Source organism: Drosophila santomea, chromosome 3R, assembly GCF_016746245.2.
Source record: "Drosophila santomea strain STO CAGO 1482 chromosome 3R, Prin_Dsan_1.1, whole genome shotgun sequence".
Lineage (NCBI taxonomy): Eukaryota > Metazoa > Arthropoda > Insecta > Diptera > Drosophilidae > Drosophila > Drosophila santomea.
Genome location: NC_053019.2, coordinates 9,425,122 through 9,450,402, shown reverse-complemented (window position 1 = coordinate 9,450,402; position 25,281 = coordinate 9,425,122). Strand labels below are relative to the sequence as shown.

General features: G+C 44.7%; 6 protein-coding genes across 7 annotated transcripts in view; 2 read left to right on the top strand and 4 right to left on the bottom strand.

Moving 5' to 3' along the window:
• The window catches only part of LOC120451380, a 35,182-nt gene extending 23,591 nt beyond the window's left edge, over nt 1–11,591 (bottom strand). For both annotated transcript variants that reach the window (XM_039635036.2, XM_039635038.2), the window contains exon 1: nt 10,690–11,591. The gene's annotated coding sequence lies outside the window, so the exon portion shown is untranslated. The remainder of the gene's footprint in view (nt 1–10,689) is intronic.
• Nucleotides 11,592–11,906: 315 nt separating this feature from the next.
• Nucleotides 11,907–13,440, top strand: LOC120451919 (LEM domain-containing protein Bocksbeutel). The gene has a single exon (XM_039635931.2). The coding sequence runs from the start codon at nt 11,978–11,980 to the stop codon at nt 13,175–13,177; it is 1,200 nt and encodes a 399-aa protein (XP_039491865.1). The 5' UTR covers nt 11,907–11,977; the 3' UTR covers nt 13,178–13,440.
• On the bottom strand, nt 13,318–16,067 carry LOC120451918 (dnaJ homolog subfamily C member 3). Its single transcript, XM_039635930.2, has 3 exons — nt 15,520–16,067; nt 15,343–15,456; nt 13,318–14,915 (listed from the first exon to the last, which is right to left on the bottom strand). The coding sequence occupies exons 1-3, from the start codon at nt 15,614–15,616 to the stop codon at nt 13,630–13,632; spliced, it is 1,497 nt and encodes a 498-aa protein (XP_039491864.1). The 5' UTR covers nt 15,617–16,067; the 3' UTR covers nt 13,318–13,629.
• A 387-nt stretch (nt 16,068–16,454) lies between these two features.
• Nucleotides 16,455–21,642, bottom strand: LOC120453294 (zinc finger protein 2 homolog). The gene is made up of 6 exons (XM_039637924.2): nt 20,892–21,642; nt 18,670–19,525; nt 18,450–18,536; nt 17,313–17,783; nt 17,099–17,248; nt 16,455–17,041 (listed from the first exon to the last, which is right to left on the bottom strand). Exons 1-6 carry the CDS (start codon nt 21,042–21,044, stop codon nt 16,959–16,961), a joined length of 1,800 nt encoding a protein of 599 aa, XP_039493858.1. The 5' UTR covers nt 21,045–21,642; the 3' UTR covers nt 16,455–16,958.
• Nucleotides 19,761–20,465, top strand: LOC120453403. The gene is made up of 4 exons (XM_039638092.1): nt 19,761–19,775; nt 19,884–20,039; nt 20,090–20,257; nt 20,310–20,465. The coding sequence occupies exons 1-4, from the start codon at nt 19,761–19,763 to the stop codon at nt 20,463–20,465; spliced, it is 495 nt and encodes a 164-aa protein (XP_039494026.1).
• Nucleotides 21,643–21,782: 140 nt separating the features above from the next.
• Nucleotides 21,783–25,067, bottom strand: LOC120450779 (protein Son). The gene is made up of 2 exons (XM_039633937.2): nt 22,944–25,067; nt 21,783–22,883 (listed from the first exon to the last, which is right to left on the bottom strand). The coding sequence occupies exons 1-2, from the start codon at nt 24,918–24,920 to the stop codon at nt 22,176–22,178; spliced, it is 2,685 nt and encodes an 894-aa protein (XP_039489871.1). The 5' UTR covers nt 24,921–25,067; the 3' UTR covers nt 21,783–22,175.
• Between the last annotated feature and the right edge of the window lie 214 nt (nt 25,068–25,281).

Below are 25,281 nucleotides of genomic sequence, written 5' to 3'. Positions count from 1 at the left end.
AAAATACAAAGCAAAAACAGCAACAGAATCCGCAGATGTAATGAAAAGTAAACGAATAGCAGAAATATTGAGTGGGTGGGCGGTTGTGGAAGTCGAAAAACAACTGGGGGAGCAACTGCGGAGGCGTTCTATGAATGAATGAATATCTTATACAAAAGCTGGAGCCATGTAACTGGAAGCAAGAAAACCAGAAAGTAAGGCAACCTAACTTTGGGGAATGAGTAAACAGACATGAGTCAGGAAATTCCTTGGAACTTGAAAGCTCATAAAACTAATATATTCAGTCTGAACTATGTCAATTGCATATAGCAAGCGATTTTAAAATACATGTTTTGATAGGAGAAATGTTAGTTGGCCATGCCAAACCCCAAACCATGCCAAAAACACTGCCTTCTTGCCTTTTGGGTAGCCACCCCCCCATTGTAATTTCATTCATCAATTTGTGCCGTTGACTGACTCCGTCGTCTTCGTTTTTGTCTTCATCTTTGTCTTTGAGGGGGTTAAGATTCAGCGAACCTCGACCACCAAAGAGCAAGTGCCAATTAAAACATTGGGGGTGTTAATTAAAATTGAAATCAATTGTTTCAGCCAGCTAGCCGCAGTTTACGCTTCAACAAATGCCTTTGCCACTGCCCCCTGGCTGAACGGCATGAATTCTTTTATATGTAGAGTAGGTCTCAAGTTTGCTGTGATATGATCCAATGTGATATTGAGGGTCCAAAAATAGCGTGGAGCCATCATTTAAGGCGTGATTGAGACTCGCACGAGGACTTAAGTTGTCGGCTTTATGCGAAATTGTCGCTAAAAATAGGCGATATCTATCGCCGGAGCTCTAATTGCCTTGGACAACTGACAATGGCTATAACAGAAATCCAATTAAATGCTAGGACACGACGCGTCCGGTGCGATGGCTTTTTCCTCTTCCACGGCGCGGAGTGCTTTTATCAGCCATCATATGTTAAGTGCGTGATCAGATATATAGCTGATATAGCTCACGAGTTCCAGGGGCGCACTTAGCGGGGGTTAATAGCGAAATATAAGGGGCACAAATTAGGGCAAGAACTTGTAATACACACCACTCGGATCTATAGAATTCATTTTACAGATATTTACAATTTTACAATATTATTATAGCCACCATTTGGGCCAAGTCAACAGGCATGCAATCAAGATCAAGTAAATACAAATGCTCCGCAAATAAAACGGGCATTCTACAAATACGTCATATCTTTATTATTTAACTTTATAGACGTGAACTGCTTTTTATACATCCATATACTTATTTGCCCTATACTTTTTAACCCCCTCTATGTAAACAAGTCGCTTCTCAACTAATTCAGCGCACGGGCAGTGACTTTATCAGGCACGAGATAGGGGCACTTTCATAGTTTGTTCGGTAATTACACTTTCAAGTCTTTAAATACATTTCCAGTAATTGTTTAAGCAATTTCAGTTAATGCCCGTCAAGTTGCCACTTAAACTGTTTTAGCTATTGCGCAATTCCAAAAGAGATTTTCTAGCTGTAAGGCATTCAAATATATTCGGACATTATTTATTAATATTTTTTTAATCATTGAATATATTTATATTTTTTGCTTACAAGTTCTGGTTTTTCTATCTTTTTTTCTATCCAGTTGCTGGATGGACTTGGGCAACAATAGAAAGGCTGGAACTTATACAGTCTGGACAGGTTTTCAGAAGCTCGAAAGAGCCATTTAAGATATTTATTGTTTTATTTTATTGTAATTATACCAAATTGGTAACGAAGCATCTCCGCATGGCTGCCATCATTTTATTGTATTTTTCGGTTAATAAAATAAATGCTTAGAAAGAAAACAAGAAAAGCAAATTCAAAATGGCCACTAGAAAAATGTTAAATTACAAATTCAATGCACACACAACAAATTGAGGCCTTTGGCCGGCTAAAACGGCAGCAGGCAGCAAACAATTGAAAAACCTTCATGAAAAATTAGCCACGATGAGTGTTTTTTTTTTATTTTTTGGTGTTGTTGCTTAGCCGACTCACGAAGTAGCCAAAACGCTTTTGGCCGCTTTGGGCCGCGTTTCATTCATATGGGCCAAGAGTTTTGGCTACGAGTTTTGTTTTTCTTTCCATTTTTTTGGCGCACAAATCAATTGACAGAGTCACGTAATCAGCGCAATCATGGCTAAAAACATTTTGCGGCTTCTTCGTTTTTCAAGCTCTCAAGCACCTTAAATCAATCAAAATGTCGCACCCAGGCAGAGAAATAAAAGGTAACCGTAGACAAAAACAGGTTAATCGAATTATGTTTGGCGAGATGCAAAAACGTTTAGTGGGGGGAAAAAAGCCGCAAAAATAGTCGAGACCTTGAGCCAATTGATAAATGCATAATCAAGAGTTCATTTGAAAGGCTTGTTAACTTTCTCATCGTTTTGCTAGTTGCACAACTCGGAGTTAATGGCTTAAAAGTGGCCCAAACGCAAAGTAAATATGTTTTGCCTTCTCTGTTTACTGCTAGTTTGGCAAAAACAGACACGAAGATGGAATGGAATGCATTGACCAACTTGATTTATCTTTGCTGGTAATAAAAATTCTCAAACATTAGCCAAAAACCAAACAAATTGCGTGCCATAAATAAAAATTTAAATACTCACATGTACAGCGAAAAAAAAAGATTGACAGGCTTGTTCAAGGTTTCGCCTTGCTAACCCACAAAAAACCTGCAGTAAAAAATAAACAGAACACCCGCAAAGACCGATAAAAAAAACATTCCTCCAAAAAAAAGAGTAATACAACAAAATAATAACATCTTTAGCAAACAAAAAACCTCGCACAAATGATTGAAAAAATGTTCGCTTTGTGTGTTTATTCGCTGTCTGCTTAGAAACCAACAAAGAAAAAAGGCTTAAACCAGCTGAGATTTATATTTGGGCTACAAGTATTTCAGGAATTCCACGTAAATGTGAAAAACACATCTCACTCGGCGCCCATCGACGTCCATAATTTTCCACTTGATTTTAGCCATAACTCTTCCCGGCGTTTTCCTTTTTCAATTAGAGCAACATCAAACGGCAATTGCCACATTAAAGCGCGATTAAAGCTATAGAAAAAATTCCCTTTTGTAAAGCAATGTCTTTAACCTTTCCAGCGCCGGAAATTGGTGTAAAACTAGTCTCAGTTTGCTGCTGCTTGTGCTGCTGGTGCTGTGCAGCAAAGCAAAAGCATTTTTGTATCACATTGCAAGGCGTTTTCAGGTTCAAGCCACTTTTGTGGTCAACAACATTTCACCGGGGCAGCAACTTGTGCAGCAGCAGCAGCAGCGGCAACACTTCCGATAGCTGTTGCCACACTATATGTAGCAACTATGGCTTGTGGCTATGAATGAATTGGGTCCGAACCGATGCGATGCGATGCGATCCGAGTCCAAGTTTGAGTCTGAGTCAGAGCTGAGACCTGACTTATCCACAAATGAGTTCATAACGTTCAACGGTTCGGGAGAGGAAAACACGAAAAGAGAAAAACTTTCATAATTACAAACAAGGCGGACTCCTTGCACTGCACTGAGAAAAGTTATTACATTAGGAAGTTTCTAGCTTTGAAGACTGTGCTTTGCAAGCATGCTTTGCTCGCGTGTCACCCAAAATCATCCATGTAGAATCAACAGAAACTGATATCTTTGAGTTACTTGTAGCCAGAGTAAATATTATTTTTATAATATTTATACAAGTTTGTAGTTTGTGCTTAGGTAATCCCATTTTTCTCTGTGCTGTGGCGTTCAACTCACCGCAGTGACTGTTGTTCGGTGCAAATGTGCGAAGAGTGGTTTGCCGTCGACTCTGGTTTGCTTCAGTAGCTGATTATTTAATCGAAATGATTATGTTTTGGCGTTGCCCATTAAATGTAATCATGCAACTAAGTGCAACACACTACAGGCTGCAGTGGCAGCAGCAACATCCCGAGATCCGCGTCTTGTCTTCTCCGATCTCTGAATGTTCATAATTAGCCGTGGCAGGCAGGAAGTATCACAAGCCTGGTTGCCGTAGACAAAGCCAGCAATTTGCGTTGTAAAGTGAAATAAAGCAATCAAATGCTCAAATGGTTTGGGAGCCAGCAGCTCCAGTTCCGAAATAGTAGCGCTGCCAACCCCAAATAGGTAGAAAAACAAAACATAAACCAAAAAATTATAGCAAGTGCAGAGAAAATCAAACAATGACAAATTGCTGGGAATGGCTTTTCTTTTCCATCATTTTCCCCATAATGCTGGGTATGCAGAGAATAATTGTGCGTAATAAACCGCTGGCAACCGCTTCCTCTTTGCAGTGAAAACGCTGACGAAAAGCAGAGATACTAAATCTGGACAGGAAAGCAAGGGAGAAAATTAAAAAATGAAATTATTATCAAGCCTTATCTAAGCCTTATTTGTAAAGATTTGTTTGGCTGCATTTCTTATACAACAAACTCTAATCGGTATATGCACTTGTAACCTATTATATGAATATTGCTTTGCTTTTTTATTCAGTTTAATTACTTGAGCGTATTTGGTTTGCCCAATTTGGGACCACTTGAGGCTGCTGTACTTAATATTTGGCTCATTTGCTGCAAACTTATCGCATTTTTTTTCTTATCACTTAATCCCAAACACGCACTTCCGCCTTGATAATACTTCGCCAGATGGGAATATTATATACACAAGTTGCTATGAGTTGCCTATGGTCATTGGATACTAACTTTATAGAGAGGGTTTGGTTTTTTTCTGGCTTAGTAACACTATGGACTGCACGTGCTATTTGACTAATGGATTGTAGCCCCAAATCGAGCCTCTATCGTTGCCAAATTATCGGCAAAACCGTACGCTGCATAATGCGAAATATTTCCAACACATTTGCCATTTTATCTTGCTCTAGGGCAACTCGGATTTTAGCACAGCTGCCGCCAGCTGCTGTTTTTGGATAGAAACTCAGCTGTCTCGTGTGATTTTCACTTAATTCTAGCCACTAGCTTAGGGTTCTATAAAAGTCAGTTGAATTTGTCACAACTCACGGCTCTGGCACGGTTCTGAAAAAATGTAATGAATAAACGGCAAGGGGGAGAGATCTAGAAAATATAATTAAATATTTATGGGTTGAAGCGGCGATGTCGGCCGGCGGAATTTCAGCTTAAAACAAATCAATTAATTAAGACGCACGCAAGGTATTTGTACAAATCATACTTAATAAGGTCAAATTGGCAATTGAACAACAACGAAAAAAAAAAACCATCAAAAGCCAGCAATCCAAAACAAGTTGGCTTATAAAAACGTAAAAACAAACGTATCTTTTATCGGGCTTTATGCAAATTGAGAGGCAAAAAGTTGCCCCAGCCAGCGGACAAAGAGATCGAAGCCAGTTAAATAACAAATTGATAAATATTAATAAGGCCAGAGGGATATTTGTCGCATTTGTTTTTGCTGTGAGCGTGCGTGCATTGCATTTACGCATGGCTGTGTTTGTGTATCTGCGTATCTAGCAGATACAAAATGTCATCACTGCCAGTTACAGTTAAGCCGAGTTGGTCATTTGAGCGGGCCTTTTTATGCAAAGCACATGTGGCATGGAATGTATCTGCCAGATACAAATTGCACTTGCAATCGAGTGTAAACAAAACAAAGGCGCAAGAAACACGCGTGCGCTCGTAACTCGACTCGCGATACAATCTCGTTTTTTTTTTGTTTTTACCCAGATACATTTGTATCTGCGCGATTGCCGCAATCTAATATTTATTAAGACACCGTGTGACTTATGCACCGCGATGCCTTGACTTTACTCCACGTTTCGCCGGGATGCAATTGTCGTACCCATCTGATGACTCAAATTGGGTCACCAGATAGTGGCTCAGATATGTCTCCCGACATTGTTTACCTTTCAGGCAGCTCGTACGACTTAAAGTACCCCGCAGCAGATAAGCGGGAAAGGTATTAAAGTGATTTTATTACAGCGTTTTGTTCGTGATTCACCTGCCACTTTGATTCACTTACACCAAAATTAGAATGAGTAACCCAAGCTGATAAGACGAAAAGACCCTCGACTGAAACTCGAAGGCTAATTGATTCTAATCCAAGTGCCGAGTTATCGAATAAATCTACTGATATGAAGCATTTGGCAATAGGCTGCTAAATGTAGCTAATTACGCCATTTTCATTTCCATAGTATCTCAAATTACCAAGGATTGTAAAAGAGCCATACTTCAGGGGAATTCAAAGTGTACTCTCTTTGAGGTGCGATTATTCCCTTCTGGATGATTGTAGAGGTTTTTCCAACCAAGTCTTCTTGGGAAAGACCAATAAAAACTTATCGAAGTAGGAATTTCCAGGGCAGTTTATGAAGCAAGGCAAACACGCCCCTTATCTGATAAAATCACCTACCTGGTCAGGAGTTTCTAGTCTGATTTGTCGAGAGGGGAAAGCCAGAGACTTCACCTTCGAATCGGGGCTTTCCACTCCAATAACTTTGGCCAATGGCTCCCGCCCGAAGGCAATTCCATGGCGATCCGCCCAGAAGGCAGTTCACAATTCACAATTAGCCAAGTATCCAAGTATCGAAGTAGCCAAGTATCCAAGTATCCAAGTAGCCAGCAGTAACCTCAATGGCCCCACATGTCTCCTCCACTCGTGTCACTTTGTGGCAACCTTGTGCTGTGGCTCTGGACATACGAGTACGAGTATAACTATATCTATATGGGTATGTGTACCGCTTATGGGATAAGTGTATGCCGATCGGCGATCGACGATCAACGATCGACGGTTTAGCTTTAGCGTTCGGTGTTCGTAAGCGACACATAAACCATAATTAAAAGCGCAAAACTGTTGGCCCCAAATCGAAGCCACCGAAAAAACCAGTAAGCAAAACCAAAAATGCGCGCGCGCTTGCGCACTGCGCACCTGTTTTTTTGTTGCTTTGGTTTTTCTTAACCGTAGTCGTAGTCGTACTCGTACTCGTACTACCCCCCCCTTTATTGGCAATACCCCTGGGATCTAGCACCACCCTCGTCAGTTGAAGTTGGCCAGTTTCGTGAAACAATTACGAATACAAGTGCAAAACACAAGCAAAGCGAAACAAAACCGATCCGATCCAAACCGATACGAACCGATACAACGCAAAACAAGCTGAGGCGAACGGCAAGTTGGCCAAGCTGTTGGCCAAGTTAAGACGCATACTTGGCGACTACTTTTGGGGCGAACCAGGGGGTGGGGGGTGCAGCTTGCAACGTTCGCCGCTGTTTGGAGATTGTTGTTGCTTTCGTTGGGGCATAAACACGGGCACAGTGGATATAGGCTCCAAATAAAACTGAGTAGCTAACTAATGCTTATAACGGGTGTTTTTTTTAGAGGTATAGAACTTTAAGTTGGCATTACTGTTCAAGATGGCGACCGATTTAACAGCTGTCAAGTGATTTATTCTCAGTTTGGTTTGGCAATTCGTCATGCGTGCTTACAAAATCCAACTCGTGCAAGAATTGAAACCAAACGATCATCAAGCAAGGCGTAGATTCGTCGAATGGGCCCAAAACGAGATTGCTGTTGTTCCCGATTTTTCATAAGCCTCCAAGATCTTGTGATTTAACACCGCTAGACTACTTTTTGTGGGGCTATGTAAAGTCATTGGTCTATGCGGATAAGCCACAAACGCTAAACCATTTGGAAGACAACATTCGCCGTGTTATTGCCGATATACGGCCAAATATGTTGGAAAAAGTCATTGCAAATTGGACGTCCAGATTGGACTACATCCGAGCCAGCCGTGGCGGTCATATGCCAGAAATCATATTTAAAATGTAATGCCACAAGATTATCTTTCATGTCAATAAAATTCATGTCAATCGAATAATCCATCGTTGTTTTATTGCAATTTAAAGTTCTATACCTCTAAAAAAAACACCCTATACAAGAAACTAAACATAATATACACTAAAATACAATACATAAAGTTGCAGACATGCCAATTAATATAATTTGTAGTAATTCAAGCTTAATCGCTTGCAGTTTAGCCAGTTTTTCTTGGTTTCAAGCGTTTGTCTGCTGCTTTGTTTAGACTCGCATCTAATATCTTTCAAGGTGAGAACGCTTTGGCGTGTGTTTTTCTGGAAATGCCTTATATGAGTGCCTATCGGCAGGGGTTAACTCCCAAGATTGCTGCGCTTTTCGGCCCACAGTGCTCGCCAACTGGCCCGGTTTGCCTACGAATGGAGTAGACCCCCTCTCCCCATGTCACCCCGCTGCGCCTGCTTTTCCAGCGCCGCCCCCTTTTCATCCTTTTCATTCAATGCTGCAGGGAAAAATAATATTTACAGCACTCAAGCAAAATTTGTATTTTTATTCTGATTCATCCCATTATCATTTCTGTGAAATGCTTGTTTGAGAAAGTCTCGTTTTAAATAAAAAGAAAATTAATTAAAATTCCAAAACAAAACTTATGTGTGTTATTAAGTTGGTTTTAATACACCAACTTTTCTCTCTCTGCTTTCCGATCGCTTCGATTTCTGCTCGATCGCTCGCCTTTTTAGCTTTGGCGTAAAATTGCAGAGCGATCTTGTGGCTGTTGTTGTTGTTGCTTTCGGTGCCATTAAGGCAACAACGGCTAAAACACACACACAGACAGTAAGGCGCACACACACATGCAGGGACAAAGAAACAAACAAACAAATACCAAGTAAGAAACCTGTAGAATTTACAATTACAACAACATTACAGCAAACACAGTGCGCGTATCTGCGTCAATGCTTTTTTAACGTTTTTCTACTTTGTTCGCTTACTGGGCGCATTTGCAATTGAAGCGTGGCTCACACAGATACGTCACACACACACACATGCAGGCGACTAACCCACTTGGTATCGCCATCCCGCTCGCACCGAGCGGCTTGGAGTCTGAACGTGTTTTTTATATAACTTTTTTATGCGCATAGTTTTGCTGTTCATAAAAGTTGTTGTTGTTGTTGTTGTTGTTGTTGCTGCTGGCCGCTTGTTTTGTATTTTCTGCATATATCAACTTTTTTGGTGGGAATATTTGGCATTTTGTTTTCTTCACGATTGAGGAATTTTGGTTATAGCTTTTTGTTTTTGTTTTCTTGTACGTTTAGCTCTAGCAATAAGTAGATGCAAGATTGGAATGAATAAATGCATTTGGCTATGAGTCATATGGAGTCGGGATTGGAATGGGTATTTGGTATTGGGTATTGGGAAATTTTCAAACAAGTAAGGCTTCCCAGAAATGGAAATGGCTGAAACCAATTTGAGCCGCTCAGTTTCGCACACGCCATGCAGTTTAATTTCACATTGATAGAGATAAATCATTTTCGAATCTCTTATCTCATTCAATTTAGTGTCAAATTGGAGCTCCATCGATGCGATGCGATGCGATGCGATGCGATTCGATTCGATTTGTTTCTATTCGTTTCGATTCGATTCGAAACCCACTCGACAATCCACATCCACTCAACTCTCATGACTTCATTTGGTCTTGTGCAATTTACTGATTATCTCATAACCATCCGCTCGTGTGCTTCAATTTGCGGCCAAAAGAGACTTTTTCTCCGCGGCTTAATGATGCTTGGAAATTAACCAGGGATTACATAAATGAAATTAAAATTAAATAAAAATAAAATAAAAATGGAGATTGAGATGGAAATGGAAGTGGAAAACAAGCGATGAAAACATGAAGGCAAAAGCGGGCAACAAATTTGAAATTTGATTTTATTAACCTGCGACTGCATTTCAATTTTGGCATTTACAACATTTTCTTGTCGCGTGTGTTGTTTTCGTGCTGATTTATGCCGATTTATGGCGCTTTTGGCCCAGCCGCCTTTTCAGTGAAAGTTGAGCGGGTTCAACAGCAAAACAGTAAAACAGCAAAGCAGCAAAAACAGCAGCCAAAGGTTGTGTCAATGAACTGCGGTGGCGAATTCCCCAATTTCCACCAATTCCCCCAATTCGGGTTGCCTAATGTCAAGGCATGGGGCTAATCTTTTGTTAACAATTGGCTTAACAATTTGTCTTATCGATGGAAGGCCTCTCACGTGACTTGGCTATCAGGCAGTTCCAAATATAGACAATGACCGACTGAATAGAATGAGTTGCTCAACTCGAATTGCATTGGTAGCAATAAATAACATTTAAAGCTACTTGAAATCGGCAAATTCATACAAGTCTCTTAAATATAGCACCAAATTATGGTTTAGTGACACTCGAGACTCATTTAAAAATGTGTAAACATAATTTACGTATTATCGGTCTTAAATGAGCACTGCCGCTTGGAAAAGATCATAAATTGTTGATTGTAATAAGGGCTAAAATAAAAGTAGCTTCGAAATGGAAATACTTAGTTTTTTTATTTACAGCTTGTAAATCATTTTGCCTAATTTGCTAATACATTGCAGTTGAGTTTTTAATGACATTTCCTATTAAACTTAGTATGTACCTAAATCACTTAGGCCTAATCATAATATATAACATTTACATTGGAAAACTATTTTTCCCGTCAAGCCAACGTTTACTTTTAAGGGGAACTGTTGGAAAATGTGGAAATATATTTTCAAGAGTACAATTCTACAAATTCTCTTGGAATTCCTTGGAATTTGTTGAAGGTGCAACGTAAACAATATTCACAGAATAGCCGGTGGTCCTATTGGCCACTTTGAGCTGCAGAAGTGTAAAAAGGGTTGCTTTTATTGCTCACCTGGTGTTAATTGTTGCGGCAACAGGTAGTTCTTCTTGTGGAGTGCAGTGGACTGGACTGGTCGGCCGATAAGAAGGAGGCCACGCGCAGAGTTTGGGCAATAGCAATATCGAAATGTAATAAACCAAATACCAAATACCAGAAAGGCAATTACTCGTTCACTTTCGATTTGATCGGCCGATAAGGAATTTACAGGGAAAACTCGATGTCAACACACGTTTGAACAAAAGAACAAACACACTTATTTTCGGTTTGCGTGGAACAAAAAACAAAAACCAAATCCGAGAATATTATTTTTTTGTTTATTATTTATCTACTTTTATACGTTGTTGTTTTTGTTTTTTTTTCACCTTTTTATGATTGTTTGGTCCCGCTTGCTCTTTTTGGGGCGCCTTTCTCACTCTTGTCCGCTTTAACCGGTTTTTTGGTTTATGTTTATGCTGCTGCTTCTACTGCTGCCGTTGTTGTTGTGGCTGTTGTTGGTGTTGTTTCCCTTGCTGTTGGCTTGGCTAAATGGAAAATATGCTGCAATTGCAGCTAGCAAATTGTCGAATGTTTCCAGCCACTTGCTTGCTTTCTTGATCGAAATCGAAGCGAAAACTTTACAAAACACCCGCGATGGAGGTAAACAAAATGGGGAAAACTAAATGAGGCACACACGCAGGCGCAGAAACGCAAAAAAAGTGCAGGAATGTTGGGCGCCGAACAGGTGCAAATGATTCGCGATTGCTTTGCCACAATCCACTGTTTATGCTATGTTGCTATAGCTCCTCCGTATTCCGCACTGCGACTTGGGGTTTTCTTTGGCTTGGCGAGCGCTTTCCGCGCGGCGATTCGTTTAATTCGAGCGTGTTGTTTGCGATTGAACACCTGTTGCGCGTTCGATTTTCATAAAACTAACTGTGTGACCGTCGGGCGCTAGTTGAAATATACCGCAGAAGGCGCCTTCGCAGAAGTCTGGCAGCACTGCCATGAATATTTAGTCTCGCACATTTTACAACACTGAACATTAGGCGGTTTTCCGATTGCATATATAATATAGTTTTAATTTTTCTTTAACAACTTAGTTCTTCTACCTGATGCAAATAAGTTATTTGTACAGTTGTACATATCTCATTATGTTTAAGAATTCTAGCTATAATTTGGCAAAATAAGGTGTTTAGCTAACAATCGATAGACGTTCATCGCCGAAGACCATTCTATCGCTGCCGTGTCATCGCTAATAGCAACAGCAACAATCGTGACGACATTGCTATTTTTGTTTTGAGTTTCACCACGGCGAGAAAGAATGTCGGACCTTGCTTATTTGGACACGTTGGGCAACAAGGAGCTGCTGGCCAAGTGCCTGGAGCACGGCCTGCCCGGAGTTCCCGTAACGGACAGCACGCGCAGCGTCATCATTCGCCGGCTGAAGGCCGCCATCACCGGGGTTCCGCTCAACAAAAGCAAAACTGCAAGTAAGAAAGCAACTCAAAGGCGTGAAACCGTACACGGTAGCCAGGTTTCGACGCCCACATCGGAGCCAGTACGTCGTACGCCCGGTAGGAGTGCAGGCCGCACCAGCAGCAACAATAACAAGATCAGCGAACAAAGTCGACGCACAATCGCCTATGGACTAGACAACACCTCAATATCGGGAAGATCTGTGCAGACTACCACCACGGTCTCGGATGTGGGATCCCAGTCGGAGGACGATGACTACTACATGGTGGACTCACCGGTGCTTAAGTACGCCCGCGACCAACAGCCTAGACGCTCTATTTCCCTAACCAAATCCGGAGTTCTGACCACATCGTACACACGCGAAGTTGACCAGCCGCTGTACGAGCAGGAGGATATACCACGCAGCTACACCTACGAAAGACCCCATGTGCCAGCCGCTACTCCACACACACTTCCCACATACGAGCCACGCATCGAACCCTCGACCTACAGACGCACAGATTTGGGTTTCGAGCGTCCCCTGCTGACCCAAACCAACTTAAACTCGACCAGCTACCAGGAGGCATCGACATTCAACCCAAAACTTTCACCCGTTTCGCCAAGAAATACTTTCAGTGGATCTGCTAGGCCTTTTGGTGGCCCAGTGCCAGCTCCAGCACCCATTCGCCAGCGACAGAGTGTTCCAGTAAGTGGATCCAACCTGGCCCGTGGTCGCCTCCTCCAGCCGACCACCGCAGTAAACACTCTATATCCGCAGCTGAATCAGTTCTACGATCAGCCAGACACCGCAGGCGAACCCATGGACACGGAGAGCGAGTCCGAAGTTGAGGAGCCGCCCATCAGAAGTCATTTCCAAAACAAGCGCTTCTCGCCGCAGGCCAGAAAACCTCTGGTAAGAAACCAAGATCAGGTTTCGCCCATGGCGCAATTCCGTGCACTGGCTGTGTCGTTGGATCAAAAATATAATCTCAAATTCTACTTGATATTGGTAGTGTCAGTGATGCTGGCCACCATGGTGTACGTGATAATGACGCCCAACGCCTGAGAAGCGTTCGCATCAGGATAAAACATTTGGTTTTGGTTACTCCACGCATTTTGACCCTAGACAACAGCAAAGGAATATTTATGAAGACTTTGCACCTTAAGACTACTTTTAATTCCAAACATGTTCAAAATTAACATATATTCAATTCAAATTGCCAAGTCTTTAATTGCTTGTTCTCGCATATTGTTTCTTTTTATACATAATTAGAAAAATGTACTACATTATAATTATTGTATTGTATTAAATAAACTAATTAAATGTAAGTGCTCAGTGTGTTTTGTTGCGATTTGTGTGTGTGTGCTACTCTCTGACAACGGACCGTGGGTTTATTTATGCCTTATGCTACTATTTACACGCCATTTAAATGAACAAAACAAACAGTGTAAAATCGTTGAAGGATATCGGGGATCGCGGCTAGGACATCACAAAGCAAATGGCTGCTGGCTGGCTGACTAATTGAAGTGGAACTTGAACTGGAACGGCGACCCGTGCTGGAAGTGTCCAAACGGATGTTCGCCATGGAAGCCGCCACGCTGATTGCTCTCAGGATCCAACGGATCCTCGCCGTTGTCGAACTGGCGACGCTTCTCGGGATCCGTGAGTACCTCCTTGGCTGCTGCGATGTCGATAAACTTCTTCTCGGCCACCTTTTTCTCCTCGTCCCGGAAGTTGTCCGGATGCCACTTTTGCGCCGCCTTCCTGTAAGCCTTCACAATCTCCTGTTTGCTGGCGCTGCGCTTAACGTTTAATATCTTATAGTAATCCCTGCGTTCTGACTGCTTCTGCAGCTTCTTCGCCCTCTGGATGCCTTCTTTCGCGCGGGTGTTACTCTCCTCCAGGTCGAGAGCCGCTTGGAAGGAGTGTATGGCATCATCGTACATCTCGGTGCCCAGCAACGCGTCAGCACGATCACAGTAGACCTGAGCATCCTTCATAATATCTAATGCCTCCTTGCACTGCTGCAAAGCCTTGCCGAACTGCTCGTCGGCCGTGTAGCAAGTGCAGAGCACCTTGTGTCCCTCGTACCGGATCATTGTTTCCTCCGGTTCGTTACGCAGCACTGCCTCTCCGGCGGCAATGCACTCGGCAAACTGCTTCTCCTCACGCGCCTGCTCCGCGTTAACCAGCTGCTTTTCCACCTTTCGCAGTTTCTTGTAGAAGGGGAAGCAGAGCTTGTGCTCAGGGTCGAACTTCAGGCACTCGCGGATCTCTTTTAAGGCATTCGTGGCATGGCCAATAGTGTATAGCAGCTGGGCGATGTTGTAGTGACCCTCAGTGCTGTCCTGGGTGAGACGGTTCACCTGTCGCAAGTCAGCAATGGCTGACAGGGGATCATTGATGGCAATGTAGGCATCAGAGCGAGCCTGCCGGAACGGCACCGCCCACGGCGAGATCTCCAGCAATTGTGTGATCATTGAAATGGCGTTTTGGTGATCACTGTGCTGAATCAGCTGCTGCACAAGGAGCCACTGTTCCTGGGCGGGGGCCAAGCGGGAGTAGTGCTCCAGCACCAAGCCGTTGTTGGGTTCCTCTTGCAGCACTTGATCGAAGTCCAAGAGCGCTTGCTCATACTCTCCGCTCTTCATGTGCACAACACCACGCTGGATGCGGGCGGCCGTGAAGTCTGGCTTCAGTTCCAGGACCCGGCTGAAGTCCTGGACGGCGAAACGCGTCTTTCCCAGCGCCAAGTAGACGGTGCCGCGCTTGAAAAGCGTCAGATAGTTGTTGGCATCGCCCTCTGTGAAAAAGGTAAAGGTTAAATCAAAGCCGCGGGCAGAGAAAGGTTGGGATACCCGTGCACAAAATAATGGTAGCTCTAACCAAAAGTTTAGCAAATTAATTTAATCAAATTCAAGTCAAAAGATACAAGTTTGCCTATCCACTGCATTTCTATATGGAAATAACCAGTGTGTTGGCCTTGACAGTTGCAAAAAATGGTTATGTTTCATTCAAACCCTAAGATTCTATGATTCGTTTGGCAAAAATAATTGAAATCTTTATAAAATTTTTAGATTCAGGCAAAAGGCAGCGATGTGATAGCGATGTTATGTAAATGTACGTGAATTTATACAAAATAAAAGACAGCTGCCATGGTAAAAACTAAATATAAATAAAGTGTCATGGATATTCCAAAGCTTTCATGGGTACAAGGCAGTTATATTTACCAACAGCTGCATGGTAGTGCGTCAGTGCATCCGACAGCTGTCCGCGGGCAAGGAACTCCTTGCCCAGCTCCAGATGGTTCTTAATGTCCGCCGGACTGGCCGTTGACTCGGCGCCTGTGCGAGAAACCATGACGTGTAATTGGGCTGATTTAGGAGATAAGGATTTCAAGTACGTACCTTCCAGGAAGAGCTCCAGAAGGAGGAGCACCAGGCAGGCTGCCAGTTTCTTCTCGCCGCCGCCAATCATGAGCAGGTCACTCAATGGCAAGGCCATGACGATGGCTACGTGTACTTAGATGCCCCCGCAGAAAACCAGTGTGGGCGTGATTTGGAGTTGACGAGAGTCTCTATCGACACGCACGTCAGATCTGCTTGGCGTGGCAGCTGCTAATCTCTACGGTCTTCCCCTGCGGTCTTCCCCTCTTGCACATCCACTTTCACTGGCGGCTTTATTTTCAGCTCGCTGTTATGGATTTTGCGTCCGTTTTTGGTCAACTTGCGGCGCCGTCTGCGTTTATTTCGGTAATTTTGGTTATTTCTGACTTGGTCAGCTGGTTGTTTTAGCCGTCTGTATGTTATGGAGTTTAGCTGGTACTCCCCGTGGGCATTGCTGCCACTTCTAGTTCGGAATCGCGACCGCTGTGCACTGAACTTTTCGCTTATAAATATTATAAACTAAAAACTGACGTGTTCACGTTCTCTAGAGATGGGCGACGTTTGGCCGCAGGTGATACTAGTCACTGATTCTTCACGCAGTCACGGGTCGCAACTATCGAATGGGGACGAAGGCGGTGCTGGCCGCTTTTGGCTGTTTTCTAGCTAGAACTTTTACTCAGTATGAGTAAAGAAATTTCAGAACAATAAAATAAATAAAATAATTATTTCAGAGTGCACTGCTCGCTAAATTACTACCAGCTGTTTAAAGATAGTTCTCAAAAAGATACTAAAAAACGTATTTTGGCAAGCTGTCAAAAGTAATCGACTAGTGGCGCGCAATTCAAAAAGTAACGGCAATTCAAACATTGGTCAAATGAATGTTTATTCGGAACATGAATTTGGTAAATATATCTTCAACTACTTATAATAAAATCCATAGTATATTGATATTTTAAATATTCTTATACATTTTCGTTAATTATTGTAAATACTTTTCGGTTTCATTTGGAAATAAATGCATTTCTTGAGCATTAAAAGTTTGCCGCAAAGCTTAGATTGCTCGTACAACATCTTGTTTGTTCTCATTGCTTACTTATCGCTTATCGCTAAGTGGTCAAATGGATATATGTGCTTGGAGAGTTTTGAAGGCGTTCTGTGAGATTAATATGGATCAGAGATAGAAAGAGATATGCGGCTGAAGCGCTCCTTAAGGACCGATCGAAGAGGAAATGGACAGAGATATATGTACGGGTTATGGCCTACGGATATCTTCTAAATAAAGCTCTAAGCACATCTACGATCCTAGGATCGCTGCGTGCATATGGTCTAGTGAGTGGATGGAGGGTACATGTATGTATGTATGGTCTATGTAGGCTTGAGTTCCGAGAGCTACGCTCGCAATGCATTGCAGTTTCTGCGCTGTGCTTGGCTATGATAGATATCTTTGCTGTTCCACTTGGTTAGGAAATCACAATGTTGATCAGATCATCCAGAGGGTGGTCCGCCGCGTGCGGCTGAGAGTCGTGTGTCTTTTGCATATGAGCTGGAAGTAACATTCATCTAGATGGAAGTGCATCATTGAGTGGTCTCGCATACATACTCTTAAGCTTAATGTGCGTGACAAATCTCTCCTGACAGAGATCGCATTTGTAGTAGGTTTTGCCCGTGTGAGTTCGCTGGTGCAGCCGCAATGACTTCTCAAACAGATAGGCTCGACCGCAAACGTTGCACTTGAAGTTCTTCTCCAAGACTGCAAAAGATTGCAGCTTACCTACGTATTAGAGATCTTAAGAGAGACATCTGGGCATGCTTACCCTCGTGACTCAGCCGGTGCTGGGTGAGCACATACTTGAGGGCGAAGGCCTTGCCACAAACATCGCACACATTAGGCTTTTCCTTCTCGTGCGTCTTGATGTGCCACTTCATGTCCTGGGCGCGCTTGAACCGCTTGGAGCAGTGTGGACAGGCGTGTGGTCGATCCTTCTCGGAATGCACGGCGGCGTGCCGCTCCAGAGCGGACTTCATGTTGAACCGTTGGCTGCAGCTGCCGCACTGAAAGAGTCCGGAATACTGGCGTTCCCGCTTCTGCTGCAGCACCCGCTTGTTGTTCGCGATGACTGGAGCTCCAGGTCGCTGCAAATGCTCCGCGGACATGTGGTGGATCAAGTCCGGTTCGCTGGAGAAGGGCTGGCGGCACAGCATGCACTCACTCCGCTCGATGGCCGTTAGGTTCTCCCTGTGCCGCTCCAGCATGTGAATCCTCTTCTCCGCATAGGATGCAAAGACTGCGGAAGTGGACACAAAATGGGTTTAGTATCCATGGGTACAGTGTTACAGGGTGGCTAATCGTAGGGTGTCATGAAGTAGAAAACTCGAAAAAATGCATCGCCCTGAAGGTAGGATGTGAACTTTGTTAAAATCAAAATCATATATGTATGTATATTTCAATAATGGACGAAATTCCTTAAATGCAGGACGATTATCTATGAAATTGCTGGCATGCTGCTCTCCGGGGATTCGTACGGTGGATGGAGTTGGTTATGCATTTGGTTGATGGGTTTCGATTGGTTTAATTGGTAAAAACGCTAGGTGGCTAAGTGGAAATCAAAGTACAAAACGTTTGCCGTTCTTTAATCGCATGCGTTGGCTAAAAAGGTGGCAGGTGAACAAAATGGAGCTGGGTTAGCCATTATCTTTACCGTTGCTCTTGGCTTGACTAACACTCTATATAAGGCGGCAGAAGCAGCCGGTCTTGGCCCAGTTTCTATGTTCTTAAAGCGCTTGTTGGATGTGAGAATGTTGATTGATATATATGATGCGACAGATTGATATATGGTTAATGCTCATGTTTGTGAATTGCTTAAATCGATGGATTTTCCAATACCCGCCCCCCACAGGAGCAGAAGATCCTGTGAGGGTGTTCCCGAACCGGAGGATCCAACTTGACTTACCCTCCGTGCAGTTGGCACACTTGTAGGGCTTCTCGCCGCCGTGCTGCCTGTAAATGTGCCAGCGAAGGGTCTTCAGATGTATGAACGCTGTGTGGATGACAATAATACGGAATGTAAACTTAATTTCTTATAATCATAGATATTGGTCAACATGGCGTATGAGCAATATTCAGCTCATTTGGCTTTAATTGGGAGGCTTGGTGCAATTGGTAATTCTTACTCTTGCCGCAGAAGCCGCAGTGCTCGCTCTTCCGGGAGCTGGTGCCCGAGTGGGTGGCCTCGTGGCACATGAGATGCCGCTGGCTGATGAAGAGTCGCTCGCAGCCGCTGTGGCGACACTTGAACTGGCGCTCCGGATTGTGCCACTTCATGTGGTAGTTGAGGCTCTTGCGGGTGTAGAAGCGCTTCTCGCACAGCGCGCACTCAAAGTCCGTCTCCGAGTGGTACTTCTCCACGTGGTGGCGCAGATTGTGCCTGTCGCCGTACTTCTTGCCGCACACCCCGCACGCATGTTGCTTCTCCACGTGGCAGCTCTTCAGGTGCACCGTGCGCGAGGCGGCGTCCTGGAAACGGGCCTCGCACTCCGGACAATTGTACGGCTGCTCCGGATCGTGGCTGGCGTTGATGTGCTCCAGCAGGAGTTGCTGCAGCTGGTAGCTCTCCTGCGGGCGCAGACAGAACTTGCAGGCATAGCTGATGGTCAGTTCCGGGGGAGGAGACTGCTCTGTGATAGGTTCGTCCAACTCCTCATCATACGGCTCCTCCTCCTGCTCCGCCCCGTCGATGTCTACGGCATCCACAAAAATCTCTATGGGATCACTGGCAGTGTTAGGTTGTGTTTCGGCTGAAACCGTCGTTGTTGCTTTGGATGTTTCCGATTCCTGATGCTCCTCCGCCTGCTCCAGGTTCTGGTCCTCGTGGTGCTCATCTTCCAGGCTGCTGGCATCGATCTTGTCGTAGATGTTGGACAGCTTCAGCTGTGCTTCCTGGCAGGCGACTCGGAATGCGTGGATCGAGCAGAACTTGGTGAAGCAGTCGCTGCAGATCTTCTGGGGCAGTCCGTCGTTGGGAGAGATCTGAAATGAACTCACTGGTTTTAGTCTGCTGCATAATTGAGTAATTTTATGGAACATTGGAACATTAAATGTTTTAATAACCATCCAATTAATCCAATCGCTTTGCGATGCTAAATTACCTATAGTAATTGGACTTCCTACATTATTATGAAATGTAGTTTGATATATATTTTTTGAAGTGCTACTTTTGCAATATATTAAAATTCAATTTAGTTTAGTTAATGTTGTGACATTAATGCACGATGTTGAGGTATCCGCGCTGCCAATTAATATTCATTTTAGGATTTCTTTTTATGGCTGAAAAGGTTGCTATCATAAATTTGAATAAACTGCATTTAACTAATCGATTTTCTTGCAGATCTCCTGCAAATTTGAATTCACCAACCTGCAGTGCACTTCCCTCGACAAAACCTTCGCGGATTTTGAATTCTGCTATTTAAGGTCTGTGAATCGGAGCTACAAGTACATAACGCTAAAAGTGAACTTGTTCAAAACGCCAGTTACAAAAGTCAAGGTACGCAGATATTACACAAACAAAACACTTTTAATGCTAATTCTATGTAGTTCAAAGGGATACTATACAAGCGATTTAGCGGCTACAGGCCCTTTATGTTCAATATCACTCTGGATGCGTGTAGATTTTTGAGAAACCCCGATTCGAACCCAGTGGGGAAATACTTTTTCGAATTCTTCAATTCCCACTCGAATCTCAACCATTCCTGCCCCTATGATGTGAGTAAATCCTTGTGTACTACAAACCACTTAATATCATTTCGTACTTTAGCACGATCTATTTTTGGACAAGGTTCCCATAGACTTTGTGAACCACAGAGTTACGAAGGTGCTGCCCTTCCCTGAAGGCGATTATCTGCTGGAAACCCGTTGGATTGCCTATGAAATCGATCGGGCGGTAGTCAAGATATATTATAATATTTCGTAATTTCGTGATTTTGGAATATCACTGAATAGTTGTGCATTTTATTGGCAACAAATGGATAATATATAATTGTACCCATTTATGTAATGGAAATTCCTTTGTAAAAAGTCAAGCGTTTCGAAAAATTTGTGGTTCCGGAAAACTAAATATTGACAATTTCCCAAAGCTTTGGGGTTGACAGGAAAATAACCATCCTATGCATAATTAAGTCCCAAGTGGCTTGTTTGTGAAAACGTGGCCCACACACAACTTTCACTTGCGAAAAGTTGCATTTTCAACAGTGAGGAAAATACAAAGCAACCTGCTTGGCACACAGCAAGAAATCGGGAAATATTTTGAGACTCCAAGTCCCAGAGATATATCATATGTGATATGAACCCATACTGGAGTCTTCCTGATCTTAAATCCCATTTATCCCAGAGCACTCACCTTTAGATTCCAGTTGGCCAACTGGAGGCGAATCTGGGCCATTTCGCTGGGCCAGCAGTTGGGATGATGGAGGTCCAGGAAGTGGCTGTTGTTTACGCCACTCTCGAAATCGCACACGAACATGGAAATCGCACAGGTGCGGCACGTTTCCATGGCGTTGGCCGCAAACAAAGTGGCCAGCGAAAATGCGGCAGTGCATCAAAAGCGGCGACAACGTTGGCAACAATATGTGGCCAATGCAACTGCAACTGCAACGCCCAAACTCGACGCGCCAGCCATTCATGTGCGGTAATTATGCAACTTTACGAGTTACGCTGGCACTACTGCTTGCGTGTGTCGATGCGAAAACCACAACCAAATCCGCAGCCCCAACCACCAAATGCCAAGACGCAGTGGCTCCAAAAAAGCATTTGCACGGTGGCATGGATATTTTCACAACAAATATTATTGCGCACGCTTTGCAGGCATTTGGATGCTGATTGAAGCTGATTGATGCTGCTGGGGGGGAAATTGGGCAAACGAGGACTGGGGCACTCGGAAAAGTTTTGGCTGTATCCGGGTGACGACCTCTGGTCCGCTCCTCCGCTCCCTGTGGCCCGTGTCCTGCTGCGCCCACTAGCCAAGCCAATGGTCCGTGCTCGCCATCCGACGAAGTTCGAGCTTCCGCGTGAACTGACCTTCGTCGCGGAGCAATCTTTTGGAACTTGCAGCGCCAGTGCTCCCACTCCCAGCCCACACGGCCCACTGTTGTTTAGCCCACTCGGAACAGCTGGCTTTGTTTGTGTACTTGCGCAAAAGCCCCGTGAGGCGGGCGGGTAATCAAAGCTCGCGCGTTAAAGCTCCTCTCCCAAAACATTGAATCGCGAATAACGGGCATTACACTTGTAGAAATAATGTGTCAACTAAAATGTTCAATTTATTGAAGGAAGAAAACCACTTCAACAATGCCACTAAAATACGAAACTTGCATTTCTTTAAAGAACTAAAAATATACAGGTAATATCCAACTTAAATCAGGAACAGCATTCAAGTAAATAGTTTGTAAAATTAAAAAAAATATTCATAAAGGGGGGGAATCAAATTTTAGTAATTCTAGTCAAATTAACAGATAGCATTAAGACTGGGCTTGACAGAGTCTAGGATCAGATGTTATAAATATATTTGTCTCTCCACCAAAGCAGACGAACAAGACTTTACAACTTTAACTTAGGCCTACTTTTATGTACAGTTTGGGGTTTCTTTTATATTCACTATCTAGAAATTAGCCTATTCAAAGTGTGATCACTAGCTGGGCGGAAGGATGCCTAAGGCTCGCAAGCATAAGGTGGCTGCGTTGAGTTTCGCCTCCTTCTTGTTGTTGCATCCGCGATCCGGTGTATAAGTCTGTCCGTTAATCTCGACCGAAAAAAGGAAGGAGCGGTTGTGAGCGGGTCCGATATCCTGACGGAGCTTATACTGCGGCGGCGTCCACTTGTTCTTCGAGGTCAGTTCGTTGAGCACACACACGGGATGCTTATCCTGGGTGACCAGTGGCGATGGCGCCGCCGGTCCAGGTCCCACTCCCTGCCCCGGTGGACCGGGTCCTGCTCCAACTGGTACCGCCATGTTCTTATTTCTTCGCTGGGCAGCTGACGCACGCATTTGGGGGGGCTTTAAGTCGTCGCGCGACACCAGGCCGCGTTTGTCCAACTTGACATCCAGCAAAAGTGGTTGCAATGATCCAGTTTTACATCTGCCCAGTCCCTCGCCCGGTTTCCAGCCCATCTTCTGCAGCAGCGCCATTCCCATGCCACCGGTCACCGGTTTGGTGGAGGTCATTTGGTCTTTGCGCACCCACAGCTGCGGACCGCTGTTCAGCTCATGGGCCTTCATCACCTGGGCGCCCGTGCTCCCCGTAAACTGACCAGGCAGGTGCTTTGAGTTGGCCCAAGACGACATGTTGCGTTGCGCATTGTACATCATTTTCAAAGCCTCAGAGTCGGCAGGATTGTCCTAAATAATATTCGGATTATTAAATCATCCCGTGAAATGACAAACGGTTTTGAAGCTCACCTGCAGGCGACGTATGGCACTAAGACGCTGGGTGATTATGCTGGATACGTCCATGGAGGGCGGCGTCACATCCGGAAAAATGGAAGCACTTTGCGCAGGTGTTACGGCCGTTGTAGACGGTATAGGCACCTCGGGAACGAAGGGAGCAACCACAGGGGCGGACTCCTTTGGTGCGGGTGGCGGGACTGGTTGAGGAAGAGTGGGCGATTGAGTGACAGCTAAGGGTGGGACTAGGGATGCTCCCCCCAGTGACTTAAAGGCGGGTTCCTGCTGCTCTTGCGAGGGTATCGACTTCGCGAATACGTTCTTCGGCGTTTCCTTGAACATATTGGTAGCCTGTTTGGCTGGCGGAAGGCAGGGCAACGGCACTAGCGAGTCCTTACGCTCCACCGGCACCCACACCTCATTATTGCGATGGGTCTGTCCCGAAGAAACCGGGAACTGCATGGTTATGGCCTTTGTTTGCTCGTCGATCCGAGTTGGTGCTGGAACCAGTGCCGTTGAATTTCGTATATGCATCACAATTGGCTCGCGCTCCTTCAGCTGAAAGGGATGATGAAAGGCCTTCGCATTACCATTCTTGTCCACATCGGACTCGTCTTCAGAACTCAGATCCGACAGTCCGTCGCCGTTGGAGATTTTCTTGCAGAAGTCGGTCAGGTCTTGAACAGTGCGTCCTCCGTAGCGCATCTTGACCAGCACCTTGTCCTTGACCTCCGCCGTCATGTTAGCCACGCCGGGCATTGTTCCCCGTTTAAACATGTTAATGGCATTCCGTCGCGCAATCTCGAGCAAACGCTTTTTGTCGATTCCGAGCTCACGAGACCGAGATCTTGACTTTCGATTCCTCCTGGAGTTGGATTCGCGCACGTTCCGCCTGGGTGAAACCGAGGACTCCTCCTTTCCGTCATAAAAGCTGTTGTGCGGTCGTCTGCGGCCGTTGGAAGCCTTTTCCCGAAGGAACGACTCCTCATCGGAAAGCGAGATATCGGAGAGATCTGGTTCCTGCCGTGCCTTCGTACTTGCAGCTTCAGATCCTCTCGAGCGATCCGCTTCACGGTGACCGTTGTAAAAGCTGTTGTGGGAGCGGACGCGCTCCTTTTCACGCTCCTTTTCCCGTTCCTTTTCACGCTCCTTCTCCCGTTCCTTTTCACGCTCCTTTTCCCGTTCCCTTTCTCGTTCCCAATCGCGCTGCTTGTCCCTCTCATGTCGTTCCCGCTTTTCGGGATGACTGGCAGGCTCCACAGCGCTGCGCTTCCTGCCCTCAGACTTTTCTTTCTCCTTTTCAAAGGGAGCTTGTGCTGCCGTAAACTTATCTTTGGATTTGGCCCTATCCCGTTCCTTCTCCTTTGATTTCTCCGTGACGCGGTCCCGATCCTTTTCCTTAGATTTGTCCCGGTCCTTCTCCTTGGATTTGTCCCGGTCCCGATCCTTTTCCTTGTCTTTGACCCTGCCGTCTTTGTGTTTGTGCTTCTTACGTTTATGCTTGTGCTTGCCTTCCGCCTCCGAATCGCTACATTCGCCATCCGATTTGGCCGTCTTCTTTTTCTTCGCCTTCTTTTCCTTCTTTTCTTTTTTGACCTTTTTCTTTTTCTTGAACAGATTGTCGTCTAGCAGTTCCTCTGGAGGAGCGGCGTTGAATACGCCGAACAGCTCGGCGAGGATCTCGTTTGAGGACTTCACCGGCTCAATGTCCTTCTTGTCGTCCGCTGAGGCGGAGCTCTCGCTGTCCCCCGATTCGTCCCTGTTTCCCAGTTCTTTGCTGTTGCTCCTCCGCTGCAAAGTCACCATCTCCGCCTTGATCTTGGCATTCAGGGCCCGGAGTTTGGCCTCCACCTCTGCGTCCGGTCGTTCGCTCTTTACCTTAACTGGCGGTACCTCGGCCAGGGCAAGTGGCTCCTGATCCGGAGGATTTGGCTGAGACCCCGCCACTTGCGGCGTTTCCACGGTCGCCCCTTTCTCTGTATTCTCCGTCATTGCACTCTCGCTGGGTGCGGATCGTCCTAGTGTCCATTCATGCTGCTGGAATACCGCCACAGATCAGCAAATTGGTCGCTGTTAGCGATTAAACGTTTTTCGCACACCTTGCCTGGACAGAATAGTTTCAATAATAGTGATGACACTCCCAACGGTATCGATAGCGCGCAGGCCTGTAAAATATCGATTCTTTGCTAGGGTTGTGTTGAAGTTCTGGCACGATAAGCTAGCTTGAAAAATCCCAAATAATACGAATATGATAATAATATATTTGAAACAAGTGAATGTATTTCTTAAATCAAAAGCTAACTGATCCAACTATGTAACGGCTTTACTGCTAAAGTTCTTAAAATTGCGCACC

Bases quoted from the DNA above. Each gene is read 5' to 3' on its own strand.
- LOC120451919 (XM_039635931.2), top strand. From the start codon at position 11,978: ATGTCGGACCTTGCTTATTTGGACACGTTGGGCAACAAGGAGCTGCTG.
- LOC120451918 (XM_039635930.2), bottom strand. From the start codon at position 15,616: ATGGCCTTGCCATTGAGTGACCTGCTCATGATTGGCGGCGGCGAGAAG. The intron at 15,457-15,519 runs GTACGTACTTGA...TTTCTCGCACAG, and splicing joins TCTGGAGCTCTTCCTGGAAG to GCGCCGAGTCAACGGCCAGT. The intron at 14,916-15,342 runs GTAAATATAACT...CCTTTTTCACAG, and splicing joins GCACTACCATGCAGCTGTTG to AGGGCGATGCCAACAACTAT.
- LOC120453403 (XM_039638092.1), top strand. The intron at 20,040-20,089 runs GTACGCAGATAT...AATTCTATGTAG, and splicing joins CGCCAGTTACAAAAGTCAAG to TTCAAAGGGATACTATACAA. The intron at 20,258-20,309 runs GTGAGTAAATCC...TTCGTACTTTAG, and splicing joins ACCATTCCTGCCCCTATGAT to CACGATCTATTTTTGGACAA.
- LOC120453294 (XM_039637924.2), bottom strand. From the start codon at position 21,044: ATGGAAACGTGCCGCACCTGTGCGATTTCCATGTTCGTGTGCGATTTC. The intron at 18,537-18,669 runs GTAAGAATTACC...TCATCCACACAG, and splicing joins CTGCGGCTTCTGCGGCAAGA to CGTTCATACATCTGAAGACC. The intron at 17,784-18,449 runs GTAAGTCAAGTT...CCACTTCCGCAG, and splicing joins GTGTGCCAACTGCACGGAGG to TCTTTGCATCCTATGCGGAG.
- LOC120450779 (XM_039633937.2), bottom strand. From the start codon at position 24,920: ATGACGGAGAATACAGAGAAAGGGGCGACCGTGGAAACGCCGCAAGTG. The intron at 22,884-22,943 runs GTGAGCTTCAAA...AATATTATTTAG, and splicing joins GTGCCATACGTCGCCTGCAG to GACAATCCTGCCGACTCTGA.